Consider the following 25,541-nt stretch of genomic DNA (forward strand, 5'->3'; position numbering starts at 1 on the left):
AGCACTAATGAAGGCTCATTAACAGGCAAGAAGAATCCCTCTAGAATTCTGAAGCTAGTGCTAAATATATCTATCTATATAATCTCAAATGCACTCAACATGTATGGCATCTTAAAGTTCCTTACTCACTTACTGTACAACTATTAGCAAACACAATACACAAGCTATATAACCCTAACACATCAGGTACTTAGGTATTATTTGCAGGATCTGACTGAACTTTTCACTTTCAATAAGGAGCCAAGTTCTCAGAAAAACAAAGCAGCAAGGATGCTATTCCATCTATTTTGACAGCTATCTTAAGGTGTTCTTAGGTGTACCTGGACTTGTTTGCTAAAGCCACACATAAGCCCACTGATGTTTTCTTTACAGCACACTCATCTTGATGTAGTTTTAGTTTCCCGTCTGTTCTAAAAGGAGAGATTATCAGATTATCTACAAACATACTACAGAATGGTTTTAGTAAAACTGTGGTTCTCCGATTTCCTGTTCTATGTAAGTGTTTCAGAGAAATGCCAGGCCAGTGGTTTCCATCTGCAATTAATGACCTATTTAAAGGAATCATTAGAATAAAATGGCTGAGCAGCTTGCAAAATATACATCACATACCTCATATACTTCTCTCATCAAAATTAAATGTGTCCTTTCTTTAGTTTAGTAACATCAAGAACTCCAGTCTTTCATCCACAACAGAGGTTTGGAATACAACTAGAGAGCTAATGAAGCTACCCAACTTTCAGATGCCGAACACAATCTGACAAACTCTCAAGTGTGAGGAGAAAACAAAGCAGGTTTTTTTTAAAGACAGAGATGCTTTGAATTTGCTTGTACATGTATATTTCTTTCTGTTATGAAAGACATGCAATGAGCTGAAATCTATTCACTGCATCCCACAGCAATGGTATAAACAGATTCTTCATAAAAGAACAGGATCAGGCCTCTCATCCACCAGAATGCAATTAATAAAATGTTTGCTCTAACTAAGATACAGCCATTTGGTGTATTTGTTTAATGAAAGAGCAGTAACAGCTTATGCCAATTCAATCACCAAGACAGCAGCACATGCTTTTCTGTTCTTTCCATATAGTCTTCAAATACCCATAATTCAATTTGATATTTTGGAAAGTCTAAAGCCCACAAAATTCCAGAGAGAACAGATACCCAGCTGTTTTCTTTTTTTAAATGGATGAACTATTAGAATCCTCCTTTGTAAGATGTGACATACTGAAATATTTCCAAAATAGACTATAATAGAAGTAATCTGCCTGTTCTTTTTGTTGTGCATTTTTCTAATTGATATAATGCACATCACAGAGGTATTTTACCCTTATCTGCATTATACATCTGCAACTAGGGGGAAGCTTGCTTTCCACGTCACGTATTTGTATCAAGTAGCCATTTTTCCTCCAACTGATACTCAGACCTATTTTTTTGCTTGATAAAAAACAGCTTGTGTGCTGCAGCATACCTGTGGTAACAGAATAAATACAGAAGGAATTAAATCGCCTATATAAAGACAAAAATGCATGTTTTAGTGAAGAGTAAGGAAATCAGAACTGTAAGAAAAATAAGAGCAAGAAGTAATTCCTCCTCCCACACATCAAGCCCACAGAACTGAAATGGTTTCTAGATTACACAAAGCAGCTCACCCTTGAAAAGCTGATGTTGAGAATTTCTACATGAAGCAATGCAACTTTGCTTCAAAAGGTGAGGATTCAAGTATTACCTGACAAAAACATGAAGTATATAAACATGGCAAAAACAAGACAGTATGTGTATTTGCATAATTTAACATTTCTACAGCAATGCAAGTGAAGAGGCATGAATTCTTTTTCTATCATTTTAAAAGTCAGTGCTGGATACAGAATGTGAAGTGTTTTGAGTCACCGCTGTAAAACCTTTTAGTAACATACTGAAATAAAACTAAACTGCATTTAAAAATAAATGTTCATGTACGGACTTTAAGTGATTACAGGGTTTAGTAAGGATTGAGGAAATTACTGTAATTCCCCAACACTGGCTCAATTCTGTACACATAGAAATCAGTCAGCTACAAAAGTGTCCTGTAAGTCAAAGTTGCCTAGCGTACCAAACTCCTCCTTTACAGCACATGTAATGCCTTCTAAAAAGACAAATTAATTCAACAAACACAGCAAGAGAAAAGTGCTGCTTTCAGCCACACCCAAGCAACTCCTCCAGACTTCAACAGGAATGTGAGCCCAAATGGTAGCATACAAACAAGAGAGTAAGACCTCTTCCACAAAGGAGTACAAACCACTGTATTTACAAATCGATCAAGCACACTTAGCCCTGGACAGAATTTAGACATTGTTTTCATCACAAACAACAGGCTTATTACACACTTCAGATTCCAATGCTTTCAGTTTTAGCAGGAATTTTTTGAAATGAATGTTGCAAATAACCTCCAATACAGTTAGTCCCTTACACTTAATAAATAAGAAGCATCAAGAATCTTCATGGCATTGAGATGCATAGAACTATTAAATGGTTTCAGAGTCTATTAAAAAAAAAAAAAAAAGAAAAAAAAAAAGTCCTTTGTTACTGCAAAAATCATAGTTTGTGTTCTTCAAAGAATGGCCCTAGTGGTATGTTCAAGTGCCAAAACAAGCAGCAGGATGAGAGGCCACTACTGCATGCCAAACCACTGTTCTTGATCTGCCCACTGAGCTGCTTCACTGTCACTGCCTTCCAAGTCCCCCTCTTCTCCACTTCCCTCCATATCATCCACATCTTCTTCCTGGGTTGCATCTGTTGGACTTTCCTCTTTTTCCATTTTCTGCATTCCTTCTAGTGACTTCTGATCATTTGGATCCAAACTGAGGAAAGTAAGATAAAGAAAGCATTGTCCTAAAACTTTTTTTTCCTTTGTATTTGTGACGTTATTGTAAAGAAAAAATAAAAAATAAAAATCTCATCTTGTTGTCAGCACTTCTTTAACATCATCAAGAAGTTCAGTTTAGTAGATGGTGCAACTTCACCTCAGGCTGGCCCATAACACTGAGTATTAAATCTTTATATAAACCAGTGCTGATCCCAAAGAATGCACTTATCTAAACACCACACTCTTCCAGAAAACTTAGTCAAGTCTTCCAGACTATACTAATTATAAAGTAACACAAAAGCAGTAAAAATTCAAATGACTGTGACTAAATATATTATATGCAAGCAAAAAACAGCTGACCCATTTAAGCTATTTAACATAATGTGTTAGATTTGAGGCAAATTTAACTTGTTGAAATCAAAACTTGGTAACATTTAACATGGTAACACCCTAAAATAACATTTACGTTAAGTTAAATTGTATCACACTATTTAAATTTACTTAATAGCTCATTTTTATATAGCACCTTCTAGTCTAAAGGAATGGATCTTAAGGTGCCTGACTATATAACTAATAACTATAAATAAATCCATGCCTTAAACCTTTTGTTAGTCAATGAATTGCATGTCTAGGGACATGTTTAGCATTAATGCAGTCCCTAAATTTTGCACTTCTCAGTTCAAAGCCTTATGACCAACTAATTCATTAATAGGATATCATTTGTATGTTTTTGTTTGTTTTAAGGGAGAATGATATAAAGCTACCTCTGATGCACGTCCTAATCAATTAGTGGCTCAACTTTTTACTTAGTCAAGTTGATTATTGGTTCTTATAAACACACTGCTATCTCAGAGTCTCTGCTTTACCTTAGGGCAATACTGTACTGGTCCATTGCTTCCTGATACTCATTGACAGCCACAAGAAAGTCTCCCAGTATTCGGTGCAGAACACAGTCACTCTGATTAGCCAGCGCGTTCCTCAGCAAAGCAATTCCATCTTCATACTTTTGTTCTCTACCTGTTCATATGCAAAACTACAGTTTTAATTAATAGTTTAGATAAATCTACAAAAAGTCACAGTGTACACAAAGAGTCATCACAACACAAGACTATTCCTTCCTTCAGAACTGTCAGCATGGGGGATAGTAGTGATACACTTTTTGCAATATTAACTCTAAACAATGGCTTTTTGTTGCAGTAACTGCTACACTCACCATTACATGTACTTGGAAGTAAAAACATTTTGTTTGCAATTGTTTTAAGTGCTGGTGTAATATCAGTTGCTAGATGCAATTAATTCCTGTGATTTTTCCTTCAGGATAGAACTGATAAATCCCTGGGCTGTAACATCACTGTTACATTCTTCACATCGATGAGGCTGCAAAACACTCTTCATGTAAACCAGTACGCTTTAAATAAACTGACATGGGAAAAAAAAGGAACTTACTAAGAAGTTCTGCTTTCTTTACCACAGCTTTAATGTAATCAGGTCTTTGCGTTAGCGCTTTGTCCAGTAATGTTTTTGCTTTTTCCTGCGTGACTGGGTCTTCGAGACAGACTGTTGCTAACAGAGTGAGTGTCTGTGCATTTGCTCCCAGAGTTTTATACACATTATTTGCCATAACCATAGCTTCACGGATACTGTTGGATGCTAGGTAACACTCGATGAGACCTGATGATATAAAAAGGAAAACATTTCGATTTTTGAGTTAGCACTACAGACACTCATCCCTCCTCAATTATTTGCACTTAGTAGCACTCAGACTCCAAACAACTGACACTCCAATAAGCAAATACAAATTGCAATTGAGAAAGTGACTCTACATTTTAACATATCCATTCTACAGATAATTTACTTCATCACTTTTATTTATGGGCAGGTACTAAAAAAAAAAAAAAAAAGCCTAAGACTAAGTATACCTAATCTAAGATTTTTGTCCAATTCCAGTACTGAGATATTAGTACTTCACCTGGACTCTTCACAACTCACTATTTACTTGAAGCTGCTGTTGAGATCAACAAGATTTAAATAAATATGACAAAACAAAGCTCCCAGTGGAACTAACCATAGAGTTAACATCATAATCCAAAAGTGATCTGCTCAGAACACCCAAGTCTGTTTACATCCAGGTTAAACAAAACAAAAAACAACAAAAAAAGCCCTGTTTAAAAATCATTCTTATAAATACATGCATTCTCTAGTATCCCTCATCTGACCACTTCTACCAGAGCTTTCTAGGTTTTTGGGTAATAATAATTTACTTCCTAGAAAGTCAGCAGAAGGAAAGAACTCCTATCTATTCCCTTGCCTAATCATCATCATCATGACACCAGCTTTCACACCAAACCAATACTGTACAGGTGAGCAGCTTCACGTCACTCGCCTTCATAGCAATCCAGCCTGCACGGTGCAAGACGTATTGCTTCACGAAAGTGTATAATTGCTTCCTGTACTCGGCCCATATTCCTGAGAGCAGCTCCTTTCAGCAGGAGAGCCTGAACACTGTTACTATTAAGCTGGATAGCTTTGGCTCCTAAGTATAAGGCACGAGAGTATCGTTTACTGTAGAAACTGTGACACCTATGGAGAGACAAGAGGGATTGTAAATGTACTGCCTGTGGTGCCTGTGCATGTTCATAGAGGCTTAAAAGCAGGAAAAAGAAGGGGGGAGGAGAAGAAAAGGAAAAGAAAGGAAAAAGGAAAAAGGAAAAAGGAAAAAGGAAAAAGGAAAAAGGAAAAAGGATTACAAAAAGAAGGAAAAGAACTGTTGAACTTCTTGCATTTGAAGTTAAGAATGTATGTTTAGGAAAAAAAACACTCTTCAGGAGTTTAAAAAAAAAAAGCAGTATGAATATTAATTGTTACAGCTATTTAATATATTGTTGTTATTGCACAGGTGCGGTAACTCTAACAGGTTTAAACATACAGAAAACAACCAAAATAGATATTTATGGATAGCTAATTTAAGTTACCCCAAGAACAGAATAGGATAGAAAAGTACCTTCTGAAGAAAAAGGCTGAATCCACTGTATCAACTGTAATCCACTGCATGTAGCAAATCGAGAGTGGAGGTAAGAAAGGAAAGAAAACAACTTACCCAGATACCACCCAGGGTTCCGCATGTTGATCAGAAATATTGAAGAGACGGCAGCCCAAGTTCTCCACATCCTCTAGTCGACCTTCACGTGCCAATAAATAACCATATACATCCATTCCTAAAGTGAAGCATTTGAAGATCAATCATCAAGAAATGGCAAGTTCATTCACAACAAGAAAAAACAAAAACAAAACCACAAACACCTACATTAAACCGTGCAACTACCAGTAACTGTTCAAGATACACAGCTTCTGAACATAAATTCTGAATTGAAATCCTGGTGCAACAATATACAATATTCCACTGCATGCTTGATTGCACGTAACTGCTACTCTAACGTCACTCATCAGATCATTACACTATGTAAACTTTCTTTTAAGATTTACTCACCTTTTATTAGGTAAGGATCCAGCATTTGTGCTTGTTCAAATTTTAGAATAGAGTTTTTATTATCTCCGGCTCTGAAATACAAGTCTGCTAAGCTCCCCAGTAAGTCTACATTATCCCTCAGCAATGACTTTTTCTCTAAAGAGCTTTAAGAGAAAAAAAAAAAGCCTGTTATTTATATAATGCCATTTTAAATATATATGAATATTAATATATTATTTGATTATATCATGCTCTTTGAACTCTTACCAAATGGTATTTATTGCTCTTGTGTTATCTCCAGTATGCACAAAAGCATATGCCTTGATCCACACTGAAAGCCAATCCAAGTTAGGAATACTCTGAATTACGTTGATAGTCATAGAGGCCACTTCTGCACCTTTCACCGACAGCGAAAGCAAGCCTATTCAGAATGGTATATACATCAATTTCAGCCACATAAACTGCTTTTAATACAAATTAATTGTCTGAAGACCAGAAACTCCATCCCTTAACAAGCATAAACAAGCAGCTTGTTACAATGCTTTTTATAATTTGCATAATATAGGCATTACACATTACATGCAAATGCAAGACTGTTACTTAGTCCCAAGCATAATTCAAATTATAATACTGCTTAATACTGAAGTACTAACGGTGTGCAGACACCTACCTAGTATGGCATCAAGTGCTAAAGGGCACTGCCTTAGTACTTCTTTGTAGCTCGTAACAGATGAGCGTTCTTGACCTGCTTTCTTGTATAGATTTGCCAACATCATGTTGATCTACAAGCAATAGAAATGTTGGTAGAGTCAAGTATGAGAAAGGAGAAAGCCTCACTAAGAAAAGGTCACAACTTTGTCTTCAAGCACGCCTGCTTCCCTCCGTCCTGTTCTGGGCAGAAGACAAAATTACCCGCTCTTCTTCTGAGAACACTATAACCTACCATACAGTATAAAATGAAAATTGTTGCTTCTTTCTGAGTCCAAAGATAAAATTTACATTCTTTTGTATTTGCATAGTGCATCTTGAAATCTCAGTGTTTTGCATATAAGAAGTCAAAAGATGGGCAAGCGTTTACGTATGATGCCAAGAAGGACCTGTATATCCATTACATTAGCCTTCTTTCAGTTGATATCTCCATTATCAATGGAAGTCTGTGAAAGAATTAGCTTAGGAAGGGAGAGAAAGTTTCCATTTAGCTTCTGAATGAAGTCACGATTGATAAAAGAACAGAAATTATTTGAGCTCTACACAACACAAGTAGCTGGTTTCTGCTACAGTAGTGTGTATAGGTAAAAAGTTTGTTTTTCTCAATCTTTTCTTCTTTTTCTGTTCCGGAAGTTGGTCTTTAAAAAGAACACTTTGACGTTACCAGAGTCTAAGCCACATACACCATTAGCACAATACAGGAATACTGTTAACATAAAACATAGCTGATTGACCTGATGTGTTAATCTTCTAAGCCCTTATGACATAACAGAGCCAGCGAGCAAAAACTCAACATATTTGGCACTGCAGACCACAACGAGATCTAAATATTTAATATTATCTAAACTGTTATTAAAAAGGATGAAAAGATTTTAAAAGATGGAGCACTGGCATTCCTTCTACTTGCCAAAGTCTTCAGCCTTTCAAGGATCTTACATTGCTCAAACTATACAGTAAGACATGAAGTGCCATTCCATACACATTCTGGGTTCAAGAATGTATTAAAACACTTGCTCAGTTTGGGCCATCACAATTTAGCAAGTTATGTTGACTGGCTAATAGTGAAAACACCACAGAACAGTCAACCTTGTGAGACAACTAGGCTAAAAGTCTCTCCTTCAGCTCTAGCAGGTGACAGCATGCCTTTCCTGTCCAGTGATACATAGCTCTTCCACAGAGACTAGGACTCTGCTTTGTGGTTATAGCCAGGCAAAGCATATTAATGTAAACAATTGCTTTGGCTCTCACATTTACATGTTTGACTCAGAACTGCAGAAAATTATTCAGTCAGGTATCTGGTAATCGGTGACTAACTTGCAGTAACTCTGCTGTTTGCATTTGCATACATTTTTCTCCTGGTAGATGTGATCCATACTGCTTTTGTTGAGACCATCCATTATTCTTTGCCCTGTGAAAACTATTCATGATAACATGCAAAGAAGAACTATCGAATGGATGATACAGATTCCAAGCCTTATGTGTAGATATACAAATACTTTACAAACTTTTAGAATTAAAAAAAACAGTGTTTCTTCATCCTTGTACACAAGCAAAATTATGTACCTGCCAGGTGCAGTACTAAAGAGTTAACCAGGTAATTCACATAAATTAATAAAGATGCACACAAACATTTAACTCTTTTCACTTTCTTTGAATTCTTTCTAACAGAGGGAATACAAAATTTGTCTGATTTTAAAGAAAAGAGGCCAAATAAACTAAGCTAATTTAAACATTAGGAAGTGTTTCCAAACATTTAACTAATACAAAAGCAAATACCAAGACACAATGACATTATACCTATAGGCTACATTCTTTTTTGACCAGATACCAGCCTATAGATTCAAGATACGCTGACCAAGGACTTGTGACAAAAGGCTGCCAGAACTAACCTTTGGGGTCCTCTGTCTGGAAGGAATCCCATCAAGAATAGCAATGGCATCTTTATCTTGCTTCAGCATTGTATAACATTCAGCCATTTTATATTTGACTTCAATTTCAGATGGTAAACACTGAAATAAAAAACAAACTTTAAAGTACAATGCTGTTTTAGTCAAGTAAAAAAAACTGAATAAGGTTTCCTCATTAAATGCTTACACTATGTTAAAAAACCTCATGCAACAAAGTTAATGCAACCTACTTCTAGCTCATATCACTCCTTTCTCCAAATGAAAAGCATGAACTACACATTCAAAAAAAAAATCTCATGTTCAAGACCACATTAAGTTTTGCATTAGAAAACGCCACACTGACATTTTCAAAATTAATTAGCCTTAAATGTCAGGTTTATTTGACATGACAAATCCACAATCTAATGCTATAATATTGAGTCAGCAACATTAATTGTAAGGGGGAACATGATCATTTTATGCAGCGCATTAGTCAATTTTTAAATACCTGGCTTTGGGGAGTTGATGCAGCATTCCCAGTAGAAGGTCTTACTTTTGAAGTTTTACTTAATGCTTTTTTCTGCTGTAAGGCCATTGTATACTTACTTACAGCATTTCTATATTCTTTATCATGGAAGAGAGAGTCTGCATGATATACAAGGAGCTGGTATTTCTGAGATGGTGAAAACAGTTCCCTAGAAGAAACGCAAACAGAAAGGCTGAGATCAGCTAACTGCCTAAGAACGAAAACCTTACAGATCCAAAGTATTTGCAGCTTTGGTTTGTCTGGCTTCAACTTCCAACTGCTACTGCTTCTTTACTGCATTGGAAGGGCCCTTGGGTAACAGGTACTGCCTCTTCACAATGGGATTATCTCGCTAATTTCTTTTATCTTTATACAAACAAATGTAACAGCCACTCCTGACACCTCATCAGTAACAACAGCTTATGTTTAGCAGCTTGGCCGCTGCTTTCCGTAATGGAGCAGTCCCCATAACAAATCACGTTGTCAACATAATGGACTCAAGCTTACAAGGCAACCCAGCTCCTTGTACAGCTATCCTGGTCCTAATCCACATGTTCCAACATTGTACAAACCCCCTTTATAACACTTCCAGTATGTTTGCAGAAGTGTTGCAGAGTTAGCGTTTGATAATGGGATTTTCGCTTCAATTAGTACCTCAAAACCCATCCAAAATGTAAAATGATACCTTACAGGGAAGTCTTGAAAAATAAAGGGGATCACTTGAGTCAGGGGAAGAGCCGTGACCTACACAGGGCACACCTGGAAGGAGAAATCGCTCCACCTCTACCAGGACACTCATGTTGTACCGCGTACCCCAAAGGGTACCGGCTGCACTGCTCATGCCGAACCCCAGGCAGAGAGGCGCGCTGACAGAGCCGGGCTCCATCCCTTGCAGGGCCGGGGACAGGAGCACGGCGCCCGCACCACACAACCCGGCGGGAGAGACAGCTCTAAAAGCGAGCCTGCCTCCTTCCCCGCTCATAAGACACCCCCCGCCACCCTGCGGGGTCACGCCTGGCCTCTCCCTCGGCACCACCGGTCCTGTCAGCCCGCAGCCACCCGGCGCGCCCTCTCGCGGGAGGGCCACTCACGGGTTATTGCCACTCATCGTGAGGAGAAGCCCGCTGAGGAGCCGCACGTTAGAGTGGAGCCCGGCGGACGCCATCTCTCGGACGTGCTCCACCACACTCATGCTGGCGGCGGAAAGACGCGGAGCGGAAGGGACACACGGCAAAGAGTCAGACAAGGCCGCCGCCGCCGCCCGCCGGTACTCCAAAATGGCGCCACCGAGGGGGCCTCGCCCGCCGCCGCCTGCAGGCGCCCGCGACACTGCCTTCATGGCGGACGCGCGGCCCGACAGGCGTGCGGAAGGGCAGCCCGGGGCGGTGCGCGCCGCGCCAGGCCCCCGGCAGCCCCGCGCCTGCGTAGTGGCGGGGCGGGGCGGGCCGGGTGTTTCTCAGCGGAGGGGGAGCGGCGCGGCGCTGGGGAAGCGGTAGTTCCTTAGACAGGGTTGGTGGAGTCCCTTCTCGGCTCGGTATCGTTTTGTGGGAGGGATACACTCCCTGCGTCTGCACGGCTCTTGAGTCCGGCCCTGTTTCTTCTGAGAATATTACCTGCTGGTTGCGGCAGCTAAATGTGACAGAGGTCTCGGAGATAACGAAGCTCCTGCCTATAAAAATAGGTAACTGAGGAGAAAGACCTTTCAAAACCTAGATTTCTTCTGGGCCAGAACCAGGGGAAACGCCTCACTAGGGCTACCGTTAACTACAAGGCAGAGACTGAAATGAGAGCTGAATCATAAATTGTTTTTTTCCCCCTTTATTACAAAAAGAATGCAAAACATGGCTACTCTTCCGTTAGTACTACTACAAACCATATCAGTGAGAGCTTTCAGTTTGAACATGCCATCACTGCTGTCTGGAGAGGAATACACCTCTCAACAGACAAACAGGCCAAGCAGCAAAACGTTACTGGCACTGGACTTCAGATTGAGTAACGCAGAAAGTGTGTTGGTGCTGTATGGTGACAGCAAAACCAGTATTGCCACGAAGGAAAGAGACAACTCGGAATAAACTGAACTTGGATTTGCGGTTCTTCAGGAAGCTATCTGACTGATCAAAACAGTCACAATTGTTGCCCCTATCGTGTGACGGTTGTGTTGGACTGAATCTGCCATCACAAAGGCAGCCTTAGACTAAGCTGAATATAATCTGCCTGCGTTACCCTTTGAAGGCATTTTAGTACAATGGAGCACTGCTCTGCGGAGGCAGACCTGCTAAATAACCAGGTACATTGCCGCGAACTACAGGCCCTGTATTAATCCCGTTTTCAGTGGGAATGATTCACTTCCTACTGATAACCATTACGCAATAATGATGGTCGTTTCACAAAAAAACAAAACCCTGATTTCTTTGAAGGCTATCCATAAGACCTAAAGCAGTTGCCACATTAATTACAAGCGGTTTATTCAAAACAAGGTAAAAATCACTTCACTTGACAACACAGCATGAGAGGTACGTTTTCCGTGGACATACGATACTGAGACTCTAGCCAGTAGAGCAATTACACAGCTCCCCCTGCCCCACAGGCAAGCCCATTTCTTCTCTTAAATACAAGCCCTGTTTTAAATGCTAGCTGTAGCCACTGATAATAAAGCAGCTTGCATCTGCAACTGCGTGTTAGAAATCACTTATTAAGCACCAGCTTAATAATATTTGCTTACACAAATTATCTTTTTGCTCTCCCTCCCTCTATCCCTCATTGACTGGGTTGTGGTTTTTTTTTCTCTTCATAAGCACTTAATTCTTCCTTGGTACAAAATGTATCCAAAACAAAGGCAAAATACTTTATACACCTTGCTGTGGAAATGTTCAATGTTGTTGTACTTTGCTTCTTCACTGCCCAGGACCTGACAGACTCTTGTTCATGAACTGTCTCTTCACAAAGCAGATCCACCACTGCAGAAGGAAGTACAAAGAAAATATGCAAAAGCAGTTTCCATGCGATAAACAAAAGAACGCCCTCAAAGTATCCAACCTCTGACAAATAACAAATGTTAAGGCTCCAGTTTTGCACATACAGTTTTCCACACTGGTTTCTACTGGAATTTAGAACAGGAGGACAGAAATGGACCCAATGAATTTATAATATAGGACTCTGAATTAAAGCGGGACATTCTACTTTCTATTATTTTTTTTTTTTTTTACTGTTTATTCCAATATATTTATTCCAATATAATTATAAACAAGAGATGCATCAGAAAGCTATGACTTTGAAACTAAATTAGCCTAAACAATTTCAATATTAAATGCAGCCACATTTGCACATGAAACATATGAACAGTCAGGAGGTAATTCATGCATTGATTAGCTATTTTTTTTAATCTGGATATGAGGCAAAATGGTCTACTTCAAAGAAGCTATCAAATCAGAACCGCGCGGGAAGGTAAACAGCATCTCTCGTGCCTGTGAATTTCCATTTGAAAACCTAGCCAACAGCAGACATGCAATACTTTGAAGAGTTGAACCAGACACCACTTGTTACTGCCCTGCTTTTTAAAGTAACCCAAATTGGCATTCACTGTCGTACCACATTACAGATTAAATTCACTGATAACTTGCAGCCTGCTATTTCACTAGCCTTGTAAAACCAGGGAAGCTTGCGCCAAAGTTACCCACATCTGATCCCTCACCCCATCATCTCACTTCTCTCCACACACTTCTGAAAAAACACACCAAACCTCTCATTAAATCTGTGATGATCGCACTAAACTCTTACCTTACTAGGCTTGTCGCTTTGAGGATCAAATACTTTTTCACAAAGGCGAAGACCAGTTTCTTGCCTCAGCTGCTGCAGGTAGGCCCTCATCACCTCTGAAACAGCACAGGAAAAAACAGTGTAAACTGAGGCAGCACCAAGCCAAACTGAATTTAATAGGGAAGCATCAGAGATCACTGCTTAAAGCAGAAAGTGAGTTTTCACATATGCAGGTACTCGTCGGCCGGCTGAGTTGGTTTGCTCAATTCACAGCCATAGTTGGGATTTTTACGATACTTGTACCAATAAAAAGGATCATCCCAACTTGTTTTCTTCTCTCCTTTACCTTTACTCATTATCATGGGTTTCCTGTTCTGCCAGTGCAGCAGTTGGCTTGGGCGCCATTACAGGGTTTAGCTAGTGATTATGTTGATGCAAAAGGCAGATTCAGACTCCTATTAATCCAGGGGAGTCACTGGGCCCCCTGAGGTCAGAAAATCCAGCTTCTGCTGCCCTCAGAAGACAGAACTGCAGATTTAGAAGATTCCGTTTTAAAGGTAATTTTTCTAGTTGCAGTCACAAAAATGCAGCTGGTAAAGTATGAGCCCAAGGAAGCCTTCAGAGGTCCTGGATTAGCCTTACCTTCCTCCTGCTTGTTGGCAGGTTTGGCGTAAATGGCATTAAGCGGAAAGCCAGGCTCCCCAGGGATTGGGAAGTTAGTGATTCCTAGTGTGTACATTTCCTTCTCTCCTTGGCCTTTGGAGTTACACTGGAAGAACCAGGCAAACAATGGATTAATAGTTATAAACAGAAGCTGATGGAGCATTAGACCCAAATATTTTACCAATCTCTAACACAGAAAAACTCATCAAGAATAGCAATACGCCTCTTTGGAGATCCATAACCTCAGAATATCTGTGGCTCTGACAATTGGGACTGGGCTGAACAGGATTTGTGCCACTAGAAGAGAATATCAGCAAACTCCTTCCCAAGTACAATCCCCAGAACAGACTCAGTTTCCCTCCTGCACAGAAATCCACTTTTCTTACCTTTTGCAGCTTTTTCAAGCACTCAGAAATGTAGAGGGTTACGTAGATCAGTGTTCTGTCAGCCTCATTCTGCAAAACAAGAGCAAGCACAGAGCCCAGCCACTCTTAGATTAAGGGAGACTTTATGGAACTGATAAAAGTTCGAAACAGGAATGAGTTCAAGCCATTTTGGCCTACAATTTCCCCATGAGAGAGGGACTTGCAATTCATTACATTTATCCAACATTAAAAATTAAGTGGAAGGAAGGGGAGTTTTTGTTATCTAGTAGAATTGTTTCATTGAAAATAGATTTATATTCACAGCACCAGCCCTCCAAAGAACTACTATATGCATAGTATCTCAAAAAATTACCTTAATTTCATAATTTTTGAAGAAAACATTAGCTTTGAAGTAGTAGATGGCTTCATCTATAATATCTGTGTCCTTAGCTGACAAACAAGAAATACAGAGTTAAACAGTGCACCATTATACTACATTTGCTCATAACTTTTACTCACTGAAATACATAAGTAAGGATTACTGCAAAGGCAAAACCTTGGTATTTACAAAAAGCAGAAGACAGCACTATGTAACAGAAAACAGTTGTTGCCGTGTGAAACACCAGTGAGCTCAGACTAATATTTAAGCTTCCTACTCTTAGCAGAAGCTTTCACTCTCTTCCTTCTCCTCCCCCTATGATTTCTCACTTCACAAACGGCAGCAATTCAGCAGTTCCCCACTTTTCTACCAGTCGAGTAACTCACCAGAGTTTTAACGTAAAAGTCTTCTCAGGACACAAAAATGTTTTTGGAGTCCTGAGACTCCATAACAACACAATCACACAAATTCCACTATCCTCTTCAAAAAAGGGGGGGGAGCAGAACACATAGGGGCAAGCTTACTTGTGACTTTCACCTGCTTCTGCTACTATCTGAGACTGCTTAAATCCTTTATATTTCCTTTCTCAAACTGAACCACCACACTACTGGGGGTATCATGGCTGGGAAGTGCTACTTCACGTGCTGAAGGGGAATCCATACCAGGCTACCTGTGGACCCTGTTGGGATGCCCGTAACTTCATTTCAATTTTTGAAGCCCCCTACCCTAAAGTGCTGCCTGTCCTACTCCTCGTCCTTCAGAGCAACCGAGCATCTTCAGCCACAGCCCTAAAGCGTAAGTTCTCTGTAGCTAAACCTCCACTTCCTCTGACAGCAGAGGGGTCACACCACCACGTCCTCCTGAAAACCTACTGAAGAGCACAGTGAGATGCAGGAGGAAGCGCAAGAATAGTAACTGTAGGCTTTAATTACTGAAACAACTGATTTAAGCACGGTGCATATTTATCTGTGCCTAATTATTTTCTATGATTTGCACAACTTAAGTATTTGAAAACTTTTTTCCTCCTCTATAAACTGCAAAGCACTCCATTTCCAATCTGTGAGTCCTCTCGTCACTCTGGCTAGGGCTGGCTTGGAGCAAACCGTGAGATGATGATAAGCTATACGCAGGCAGGTTTTCAGAGATTATGATAAACTTACTTTCCCGAGGCGCTGGGCCTTTGAACTGGCTTCTGATGGGTAACAGTGCCATGTTCCCAATTAGCTTGGTGTCCGAGTCCATTAAAGTTGAGTGGTAAGCCTACAGACGGGGCGGGAAGGCTGGTTATTAATGCTACTGAAAACAGACATTTCCGTGTCTGATCACATCCCCCATGTCTTCATCAAATAGGAGTCAGAGTCTAGTTCATTGCACAAACAATTGCTATTTTCTAACTAGGCCCAGATCTCAGCACCATTCTGGTGAAGACTGTGAAAGCATCATCACCGGCACCATTTATGGTTGCAGTGGTGGGAGACAGGATAAAGTTGGTACGGCTGGCCTGCACGTGTTGCTTCATCCCCAGGCTGCCTAACCCCATTCTGCACAGCACCAGGGGGTAACGGCCCTGCTCTCCTGCCTACGTATGGGGTATTGCATAGTCAACTGAAAGTTAGTTGGTCATTACAAAAAGATTGTATTTTATTTCCACGTCTAGCTAATGCTAGATAATAATAAATAAAGTCAGGCTTAACACATACACACTCAAAAAAGAAAGACCTTTCTGTGCACTCTAAAACTGGTCTGAGTAAAAAAAACCCAAACCTTTCTGCATATGACAGATTCTTCCTGGGAAAATGATTTTTAACAGCTGATGAGTTTAGTTTCAGGCACTTTCCAAACGTTCCCACCATGCTGTGCCAGGCCAGCGGGAAGCCTTCACCTCCTCCCAGCCGAGGTTTTGTGGAGGGGAGAGGCGGACGCAACTGGGGGGGTAAGCATCGCCTAGTAGAAAAGCAGTTTATTTCAACCTGAGGAAGGTGGCGTGAAGAAAACCAGAGCAAAGCACAGCTTTGACCAGCTCTCCCTCGCTGGAGCCGGGGGCTGCACCCCTCCCGGCTGCGGGTGGATGCCTGGCAGGAGGAGGAGGAAGAGGAAGAGGGCGCTGGCCTCGCAGCAGCCTCCCATAAACAGCAATGTCCTGCTCTCGGCAGGGCTCCCCGCAGCTGCAGCCCCTTTTCTCCCCCAGGCAGCTGCCCACGGCCAGACCCCGGCAGCAGAGCCCCTCTCCCCCGGCCCCGGGTCGCGCCCGCCCTCCCCGGCCTGGCCGCTCTGCCCCAAGCCCTCCTGCCCTCTCTCCCCGCCATCAGGGGCTGGCCAAGCGGCGGGTGCGAAGCCCCCTCACCGGCATCTCGAAGGGCAGGACGCAGTTCGGCGGGGCCGGGCAGGAGGGGAGCAGAGAGGAGCCTGGCAGCAAACCTTCCTCCTCTGCCTGCGCTGCAGGAAATGAGGCAGCAGAGGCGGTGCGAGGAGGGGAAGCCGTCGCCGAGGCCTGCAGCGTGCACCGCCCCGAGAGGCACCGCTCCTGCCAGAGCACTGCCAGCACGGGCGAGGTGCTTTGGAACCACGCTCAGATGGGGACTTATTTGCTTTTTCCCCCCTCCATGGAGTTCCCCCTCCTCCCCCCGCCTTTGCTGTGGCCGGCACTGCAAGTAACCCCTCCTCGGTCCTTCCATGCCACCCGTTTCTTTTCCAGCCACCCTGACATCTTGCTTCCTCGCTGGCAAAGGCGAGTTTCTGTCCCCAGCGAAGGTCAGCGCTTGACAAGGGTGCAGGTGGGGACGCTTTGCTCGCAGCCGGTTTTCTCTCCTGCGCGTTGGCAGCGCTCCTGGGCATCGCTTGCTCTGACCCGACCTGCAAAGCGCAGCCGGCTGCGTGGGGCACTCGGTGTAAGGAAGCACAGAACGGGTCCAAACGTGTTGTGTTTGGAGGGATGCAATATTTTAAGCTGCACACTCCTGTTACTATCAAGCCATAACCTTCTGTGTGACCCAGCATGCTGAATTTGTCCCCGGTAAAGGACTCAAGGCATGAGTCAGGGAGAAGAAATGGGGAGATTTGGAAGGTGAGTCAAAGTAATCTAACTGCAGGGCTGGGGTTTCTCCTTTTGACAGTCCACAAGCGTGACTCGTCCCAAGGATGTGCCAGTCTGGAGGTGAGTTAAGCCACCAAAGTTTTCCCAGCATTTGCATGGTTTAATTCAGCCAGATCCCACTGTGATGGGATTAGCTCCTTATGGGCATAAAGACTTGTCCCATCGTGAGGTCAACCTACACCATAACTATTAAAAAACAAATATATTCAGTGCTTTTGGCCCCATGTCTTAAAGCTCTGAAGATCTGATTTTTTTTTTTTACCTTTTCTTGGTGACTGCAATGACTATCTTGAAACTGAAGTCTCAGCATTTACTAATTGTCTGGAGCTGGGAGTAAGGTTTTAGTAATGCTGAGTATCATGAGACTTGTTGTAGAGTTCGTAAGGCTGGCAATTTTTGGAAACCTGGCTTTGAAAAAAACATTTTAGTAGCTCTTAGGTGACATCTTATTTTCCAGTTTTTCTTTGTTCCCATTTAAAAGATCCCATACAATCCTCCGTGACCTCCACATATAGATTCTGGGGAGCCCTTTTCCTCTAGACATGCAGGATTTGCTGGTCTGTTGAACCTCGCTCCCTGTTCTGACTCTGCTTTGGAAAAAGCAGATCCTCACTTCAAAAACAACCACCGTATCAACAGTATGACCATTTAACCATGTAATGAAGAACAACCCCAACCCTACTGCTGAATAAGGAAAGAATTACACATTCCAGACTAGAAGCAAGAAACTACAAAACTAAACTGTGCCAAGCTGCTATCGCACCCTAGGTTTGGGTAAGTACAGTTGCCTCCAAGTATTCAATCCTTGCTTTGGTTTCCATTAAGGGGTATCCTTGCACTCAGACATCTGTTAACTAACCAAGCTGCTCCTACAAAATGATATCAATTGTTCTTATTCTACTGAAATACTCAGCTGCTTGTATTTTGTGGGGATGGGGTTAATTTCTAATACATGAACTGTGTACAGACAGATGATATGCCTACGTACAAGCATTCACTGATGTTAAGCATTTCACATCCATGGGGCCTTTTTATGAAAATCTTTTAATTCAAGGACTCCATGAGTAAACCTCATTCCATAGGGTTAAGGAAAAGGAAAGGTTGGTATGTACTTGGACATAAGCAGCAAAAAAACACATCCTGAAATTCAGCCGAATGTAGCTAATTGGGCTAATAGATTTTAGGAGAAGCAATAAAACATGTTTTGAAACACTCAAGATGCCCCAGGAACAATCTGTATATATAAAAGAACTATCAACAGTGAGGTGAATTCACCAGTATGTTTTCCCATAGGCCTTGAATTATTATCTGATATGAACAGTCTGTTAACAGCTACACCGAATTCCAGAACTGATGCTACTTGCCTGAAAAATTCCCAAGACCATTTTTACATGTATTTAGTTACTTAGGTATGTTCTTTGGAGATAATATGCTGAAGTTTTGCTTCTCTGAAAGCACCACACATTGTACTATAGAGGTAACATATGTCCATAGTAGGAGTACAAGTTCTTTATTCAGGGGAAAAAAGCTTACTTATTTGTTGCTGAATTCTTCGCTAACTAATACAGTTTCTAACATGATTGCACAAGACCATCACTGAGTTCTATTTAAGCTGATTTTCTAAGTGTTGTGCTATGCTTAAGATGTTATTGATGTATCAACCACTTAAAGCCATGAGCAAGTTGTACAAAAAACAGCCTTAAGAAGGCTTAAAATCTAGGCTCTTCCCAAGTGAATGTAAAACACTCATGTTCTTCAAGAAGGGTGAGAGACCACCCACTGACCAGATGTCCCTCTGAAGTTGCCAGTCATCTCTTCTCCTAATTCAGGCTCAGTTCATGAAGTACAATTTTCATCCTTTAGAACAATTCTTTCTCTCATCTAATAATGAAACTAACTACTCAGTACTGGAGATAAATGTTTATTACAACATATTTATATTCAGCTTTGCCTCTTTTGCAAATGGTTAGATTTTTTTTCAAGCATTCCTATGCTTAAATGAGATACATCTATACGTGGGGAACTCTCATATGTACCAATGCTAGCCTATGTATTTTATAACACACACGCATAAGAATAAAAATTGTTTATTAAAATAGTTATGAGGTCATACAGCTCACTTCACTATAAATATTAGTTATCTTACAGATAAAACATAAAGTATGTTTGTATAGGGGTGGATTTTTTTTCATTTTTATTTTTTAACACAAGCAAGGTATTTTCCTCCCATTTTTGAACATTGATTTTTTTTTTACTCATCCACAGGATCTTGAAAGTATTCATCCACAAGAGCAGATTTATCTTCTTCGCATTCCTGCCAAAAAGAAAACAAAAAGGTAAAACCAGACTTTTCCCTAGTGGCTGTTGCACCTTGTCTGTTCTGTGACGTTTTATTTTAGAAACCACAACAGGAACAATGTCTAATATGGTTCCATAAAACATGTAGCAAAACTTTCTGAAAAGCAATTTGTTTGTAGAGCTATCGAAACTGTATAGCTCAAAATCTAGATCCAGGTATTCTGCACACTTAAAGAGCACAAAACTGAATTAAAAAAGGGAGTAAAAGCACTGGACTTGTTCCTTAGGTTTTATGAGCTGAATAATAAAACTAGACAGGGCTTGGAACAGATTTTAACACAGCAGTCTTCTATCATGTATTTTACATGATAGAATTTATTCCTAATCTATATCTCATATACAACACATGGGTTCAACACAGGAATTATCAGGGGAGTTTGAACAGTCATGTAGGAAGAAGTCTTAGTGATTTTAATGGTCCTTTCTGACCTTTGAAGTTTAAAATTCCATTATTTTTTAAAACCAAAGCATTACTTTTAAACACAACCATTTGATCAAGCCCAGCCAGCATGGGTTCAGGAAAGGCAGGTCCTGCTTGACCAACCTGATCTCCTTCTACGACAAGGTGACCCGCCTAGTGGATGAGGGAAAGGCTGTGGATGTTGTCTATCTAGACTTCAGTAAAGCCTTTGACACCATTTCCCACAGCATTCTCCTGGAGAAACTGGCTGTTCATGGCTTGGACAGGTGTACTCTTTGCTGGGTAAAGAACTGGCTGGATGGCCGGGCCCAAAGAGTGGTGGTGAATGGAGTTTACTCCAGTTGGCGGCTGGACACAAGCAGTGTCCCCCAGGGCTCAGTACTGGGGCCAGTTCTGTTTAATATCTTTATCAATGATCTGGACAAGGGGATCGAGTGCACCCTCAGTAAGTTTGCAGATGACACCAGGTTGGGCTGGAGTGTTGATCTGCTTGAGGGGAGGAAGGCTCTGCAGAGAGACCTGGACAGGCTGGATTGGTGGGCCGAGGTCAATTGTATGAGGTTTAACAAGGCCAAGTGCAAGGTCCTTGCACTTGGGTCACAACAACCCCATGCAACGCTACAGGCTTGGGGAAGAGTGGCTGGAAAGCCCTCTGGCAGAAAAGGACCTGGGGGTGTTGGCTGACAGCTGCCTGAATATGAGTCAGCAGTGTGCCCAGGTGGCCAAGAAAGCCAATGGCATCCTGGCTTGTGTCAGAAACAGTGTGGCCAGCAGGACTAGGGAAGTGATTGTGCCCCTGTACTCGGCACTGGTGAGGCTGCACCTCGAATACTGTGTTCAGTTTTGGGCCCCTCACTACAAGAGAGACATTGAGGGGCTGGAGCGTGTCCAGAGAAGGGCAACGAAGCTGGTGAAGGGTCTAGAGCACAAGTCTGATGAGGAGCGGCTGAGGGAACTGGGGTTGTTTAGCCTGGAGAAAAGGAGGCTGAGGGGAGACCTTATCGCTCTCTACAACTGCCTGAAAGGAGGGTGTAGAGAGGTGGGGGTTGGTCTCTTCTCCCAGGTAACAAGTGATAGGACAAGAGGAAATGGCCTCCAGTTGCGCCAGGGGAGGTTTAGACTGGATATTAGGACATTGTACTTCACTGAAAGGGTTCTCAAGCATTGAACAGGCTGCCCAGGGAAGGGGTTGAGTCGCCATCCCTGGAGGTATTTAAAAGACATTTGGATGAGGTGCTTAGGGACATGGTGTAGTGGTGGTCTTGGTAGTATTAGGTTTACGGTTGGACTCGATGATCTTAAAGGTCTTTTCCAACCTATACGATTCTGTGGTTCTGTGATCAGTCTGCATACGCAAAATGATATTAAAGAATTTCACTTTTGTAATTGTAAATGAAGATGATATAAGCATTGTCACTAAAAGACTAATCATGGCTTATTTTGAACCACACTAATAAAATAATTTATTAGCAAGGCAAAGAACATATCTGTATTACAACTTATATTATGGATCCTTTTTAATTTTTCATCTTATCATCAGAAGTACCTTACCTTTGGTTCTTTGAATTCAAGATCTTCTCCATACTGAATGGTAAAGTCTATGTGTTGCAGAACTATGTTTATACTTTCCTCATCAGAGCGATCAAAAGGTAGAAATCGAACCATACCATAGTCATCAATCTAGAGAAAGGATTCAAAGGATGTTAGTAAGAAAATGCAGTAAGTTAGTTCTCAATCACAGCACTCTAAGCCACTTCCTTAAACCACACTTATGTCTTCCAGACTTGTCTGGACTGCTAAAATACCATTTAAAGCCACACTGCAAACCAATGGCAATTCCCCACTCAGAACACCTGGCTATCGCTCCTAAGTTCTACACAGTAGAAAAAGCCATTTTCCAAAACTGCTAATAGAACAGGATTCACAGTAAATGTATTGGCTACAAGCCAAATGTTCGTATCAAGAATTTTACACTAATCTGAAAAAAAATCAAAACCTGAATTAAAATAGGCAAAAAGTAAAATGCTCAAGTGCCTGAGAATCTTCTAGATCCTGGCTTTGTTGATAAGACTGGTAGGTAAATACATAGTTTCAGGGCGAGGGGGGGAGAACTATTATAGTACATACAGTATTTATAACAGCAATGAAGCCAGCAACCATACAGTATAGTTTATAAATACAGGACTGAACTTGAGGGTACCACTTAAAAAGCAATATACCTACCAATCCACATATAGATTTAGTCAATTTTTTAAACATTTTGCTTTTCAATATATTTGTAGAATCTTCAATCATAGAATACATATCTGGATCTAAGTACCTGGGAGAAACAAAGTCATTGTTAGCATCGAAAGAATCCTTGGCCACAGAGCAAATGAGTCATGTGCTTTTATATAGCTACCAAAATCATCTATCATTCTGTGATCTGAATGAACTAACCTTGTATCAGGAGAACTTAAAAGGTTTAAAAATAGTTTCTGTAAGTATTTGAATATCTCAGATTACAATTGCTAGTAGAAACAACTGAAGCGTTTATTTTCTTTTTGATAATATACTTGTATACTCAAGAAAGCTCTGAGGAAGACCACAGGGAAAAACTTTAATTTTGTAATTTTAGCACAGATGTAAAAGTAACACATAAGTAATTCAGTATGTTCAGTATCAAAAAACTGATAGGATCACCTCCAGTTTAGGTTTTGAAGTACAGTACCCTGGTGGGCATGACACCCTGGAATGTCATTTAGAATGATGTAAGTTACTCAAGATAATTATTTACAGAAAAATCCAGAGATATGTACAAACATGGAGCTAGCCTTTTGACTCTAAATTGTAAGCATGCTATCCAGACATTTAAAGAGTATGTTAAATATAAAACAAATGTATCTTCTCCCATTCGAAAAGAGTATGTTTTAATTGTGGGAAACATTAGACTGAATTTTGAGTGAAGTTTACCTCAAGATATTACGCTACAGAGTAAGTAATTTTTTGGAACTTACTTTTCTATTTCCTTCTTGGCTTTCTTGCTCAGCAAATCCATTTTGGTCATTATGTTAATCTGTGGAATCTCTAAAGATATCATTGCACTGAGTGCTGCCAGAATTCCAGAGATAAACTTAGGGAATATGAAAAATGATATGGTTGAGTACAGAAAACCACAATACAAACATGCAGGATGCTCTACCACAGACCAAATCTAGCTAATGAATATATGAAACATGGACATGAGGCCACGTGGGGACTCCTTATCTCTGCTGGAAAAGGGAGGTGCTGAGCTTCCCACCTGCCATCTTATTTCCAGAGCCTCAAATCTGGATCTGCCACTGAAAAGGCCATTACAAAACTCAAAGCCCATCTCAAGATTCTTACTGCTAGATGGGGAAAGTGGCCTGCTCTCTCTCCAGATCTGAGAAAGCTCTCATAGAATCACAGAAGAATTTAGCTTGGAAGGGACTTTTAGAGCTTATCTGGTTCATACAACTGCTCAAACCAGAGCCAGCTTCAAAGTCAGATCAGGTTGCTCAGGGGTTTTGCCCAGCCAAGTTTTGAGTAGCTCCATGAACGTACGCTACACAATCTCTCTGTGCCCATTCCGTGTGACCACTCTTGCAGTGCACGTTTTCTTTACATCCAACTGAAGTTTTATTTGCTGCAACCTGCGTCTGAGGCAGCTGAAGACAGCAACCACCGGGAGATTTTGCTGAGGAGACAGCAAATCTCCCCCAGCTTAGCATTCTTTCCTCTGGGCTAAACAAACCCAGCTCCCTAAGTTACTCAGATTTCTTGTTCTTTATCAACATGAACTTTTACAACAGATTTCAAATGGATACCTTAAAAGATTCCACCATAAACTGAGAATCCACAAGAAAAACTCCACAGACACGGAATTCCCACTGCTGAAGCTGCTCCACCAGCTGTTTCATCACTGGCAGATGCGTATAGAGTTCAATCTGACCTAGGGCACACTTGGGATATTAGTATGCAGAAATGTGAAGCCAACAGGAACAGGTATCAGTCATATAAATATAGACATTGCACTTAATATGAATAAAAGCTGATAAAGCATCATCTTTCTTTTCAGGCAACTCTGACTGTATTAGAATGAACTTGTACTGGAGAAGTGGAAAAGAAATAGAAGGGCTTTTTTGTCCCTTGACCTCCAGTTAGCATTAGTTAGCAGTTGCCATGGCGTTCCCACACCATATGCTGCTATTAAATGTCCGTGCAGTCACCCAGATTAGCCCGGGACCGAGCTCACTTCTGAAACATCTGAAAGTGATTCTGACAACTGTTAATAATGCAAAAAATCGTGTGAATGATTACGACCAAGCAAAAAGAAAGTACTGCAAATTTTATATTGCATATGAAGAATGATACCAAAACATAGACATTTGTTTACCTGGGCAGTCAAACAATATATAGTCATCCTCCACATGCCCAAGGCTTTCCTCTAGCCAGTTAAAGTTATTGGCAAAGTATTCCATGCAAAACACCAAGCCGCCATTGGGACCAAACCTTAAGGATTCATCTTCCATGACGTCGTCCACTTCTATTAACTCACGGATGTCTGGGACAACAGACACACGAGGCGGTTTGAGTTCACTCATTTACAGCGGCGCCCCGAGGTTACCGTAAGCAGCCTCCCGCAGCTCCCGGCGCTCACCTCACCTGCCATGACGGGGTAGCTGAAGAGCTCCGCCGCCGGGTCCAGGTTGACCACCTGCACGGCGCGGCCCAGCGCCTCGCAGTGCTGCACCATGGTGGCGCAGTACGTGCTCTGCAAGGCACACGCACGCCGTCAGCGACCGTCAGCGACCATCAGCGACCGCCCGCACCGCTGCCGCCTCCCCGCCGCCAGCCACCCCCCCCAACCTCACCTTCCCGCTGCCTGCCGGGCCCATCACCAGCTGCGCGTAGCGGGGCATGGCGGCGGGCGGGCCGGCGGCCTCCGCGCAACGGCGAAGCGGCGGCAACTGGTCGCGCCACCGCCCCGTAGCTCGCCTGGTCACGTGCCCCGGGTAGCCTATGGCTCGCACGCTTGAACCAGCGCACACCCTCCCCGGTACGGAGAGCCGGCGGG

The 25,541-nt window shown here is 41.7% G+C and overlaps 3 protein-coding genes across 5 annotated transcripts; all 3 read right to left on the reverse strand.

Moving 5' to 3' along the window:
* Positions 1–918: 918 nt before the first annotated feature.
* ANAPC7 (anaphase promoting complex subunit 7) lies at positions 919–10,778 on the reverse strand. 2 transcript variants are annotated; one of them, XM_072880649.1, is made up of 11 exons: positions 10,520–10,778; positions 9,411–9,597; positions 8,906–9,025; positions 6,979–7,090; positions 6,576–6,729; positions 6,330–6,472; positions 5,940–6,057; positions 5,226–5,422; positions 4,289–4,513; positions 3,709–3,859; positions 919–2,837 (listed from the first exon to the last, which is right to left on the reverse strand). In XM_072880649.1, exons 1-11 carry the CDS (start codon positions 10,765–10,767, stop codon positions 2,648–2,650), a joined length of 1,845 nt encoding a protein of 614 aa, XP_072736750.1. In that variant the 5' UTR covers positions 10,768–10,778; the 3' UTR covers positions 919–2,647. The 2 variants fall into 2 exon arrangements, with proteins under 2 accessions (XP_072736750.1, XP_072736751.1); XM_072880650.1 differs by lacking the exon at positions 10,520–10,778 and adding an exon at positions 10,114–10,486.
* Positions 10,779–11,876: 1,098 nt separating this feature from the next.
* Positions 11,877–17,057, reverse strand: ARPC3 (actin related protein 2/3 complex subunit 3). The gene is made up of 7 exons (XM_072880656.1): positions 16,936–17,057; positions 15,752–15,851; positions 14,586–14,662; positions 14,234–14,302; positions 13,827–13,953; positions 13,206–13,300; positions 11,877–12,385 (listed from the first exon to the last, which is right to left on the reverse strand). The coding sequence occupies exons 1-7, from the start codon at positions 16,939–16,941 to the stop codon at positions 12,323–12,325; spliced, it is 537 nt and encodes a 178-aa protein (XP_072736757.1). The 5' UTR covers positions 16,942–17,057; the 3' UTR covers positions 11,877–12,322.
* Positions 17,058–19,756: 2,699 nt separating this feature from the next.
* On the reverse strand, positions 19,757–25,496 carry GPN3 (GPN-loop GTPase 3). 2 transcript variants are annotated; one of them, XM_072880651.1, is made up of 8 exons: positions 25,339–25,496; positions 25,130–25,238; positions 24,861–25,028; positions 24,292–24,416; positions 23,461–23,576; positions 22,688–22,784; positions 22,016–22,144; positions 19,757–19,999 (listed from the first exon to the last, which is right to left on the reverse strand). In XM_072880651.1, exons 1-8 carry the CDS (start codon positions 25,384–25,386, stop codon positions 19,937–19,939), a joined length of 855 nt encoding a protein of 284 aa, XP_072736752.1. In that variant the 5' UTR covers positions 25,387–25,496; the 3' UTR covers positions 19,757–19,936. The 2 variants fall into 2 exon arrangements, with proteins under 2 accessions (XP_072736752.1, XP_072736753.1); XM_072880652.1 differs by lacking the exon at positions 24,861–25,028.
* Between the last annotated feature and the right edge of the window lie 45 nt (positions 25,497–25,541).

This window comes from Ciconia boyciana, chromosome 15 (genome assembly GCF_034638445.1).
Source record: "Ciconia boyciana chromosome 15, ASM3463844v1, whole genome shotgun sequence".
In the NCBI taxonomy this organism is placed as follows: Eukaryota; Metazoa; Chordata; class Aves; order Ciconiiformes; family Ciconiidae; genus Ciconia; species Ciconia boyciana.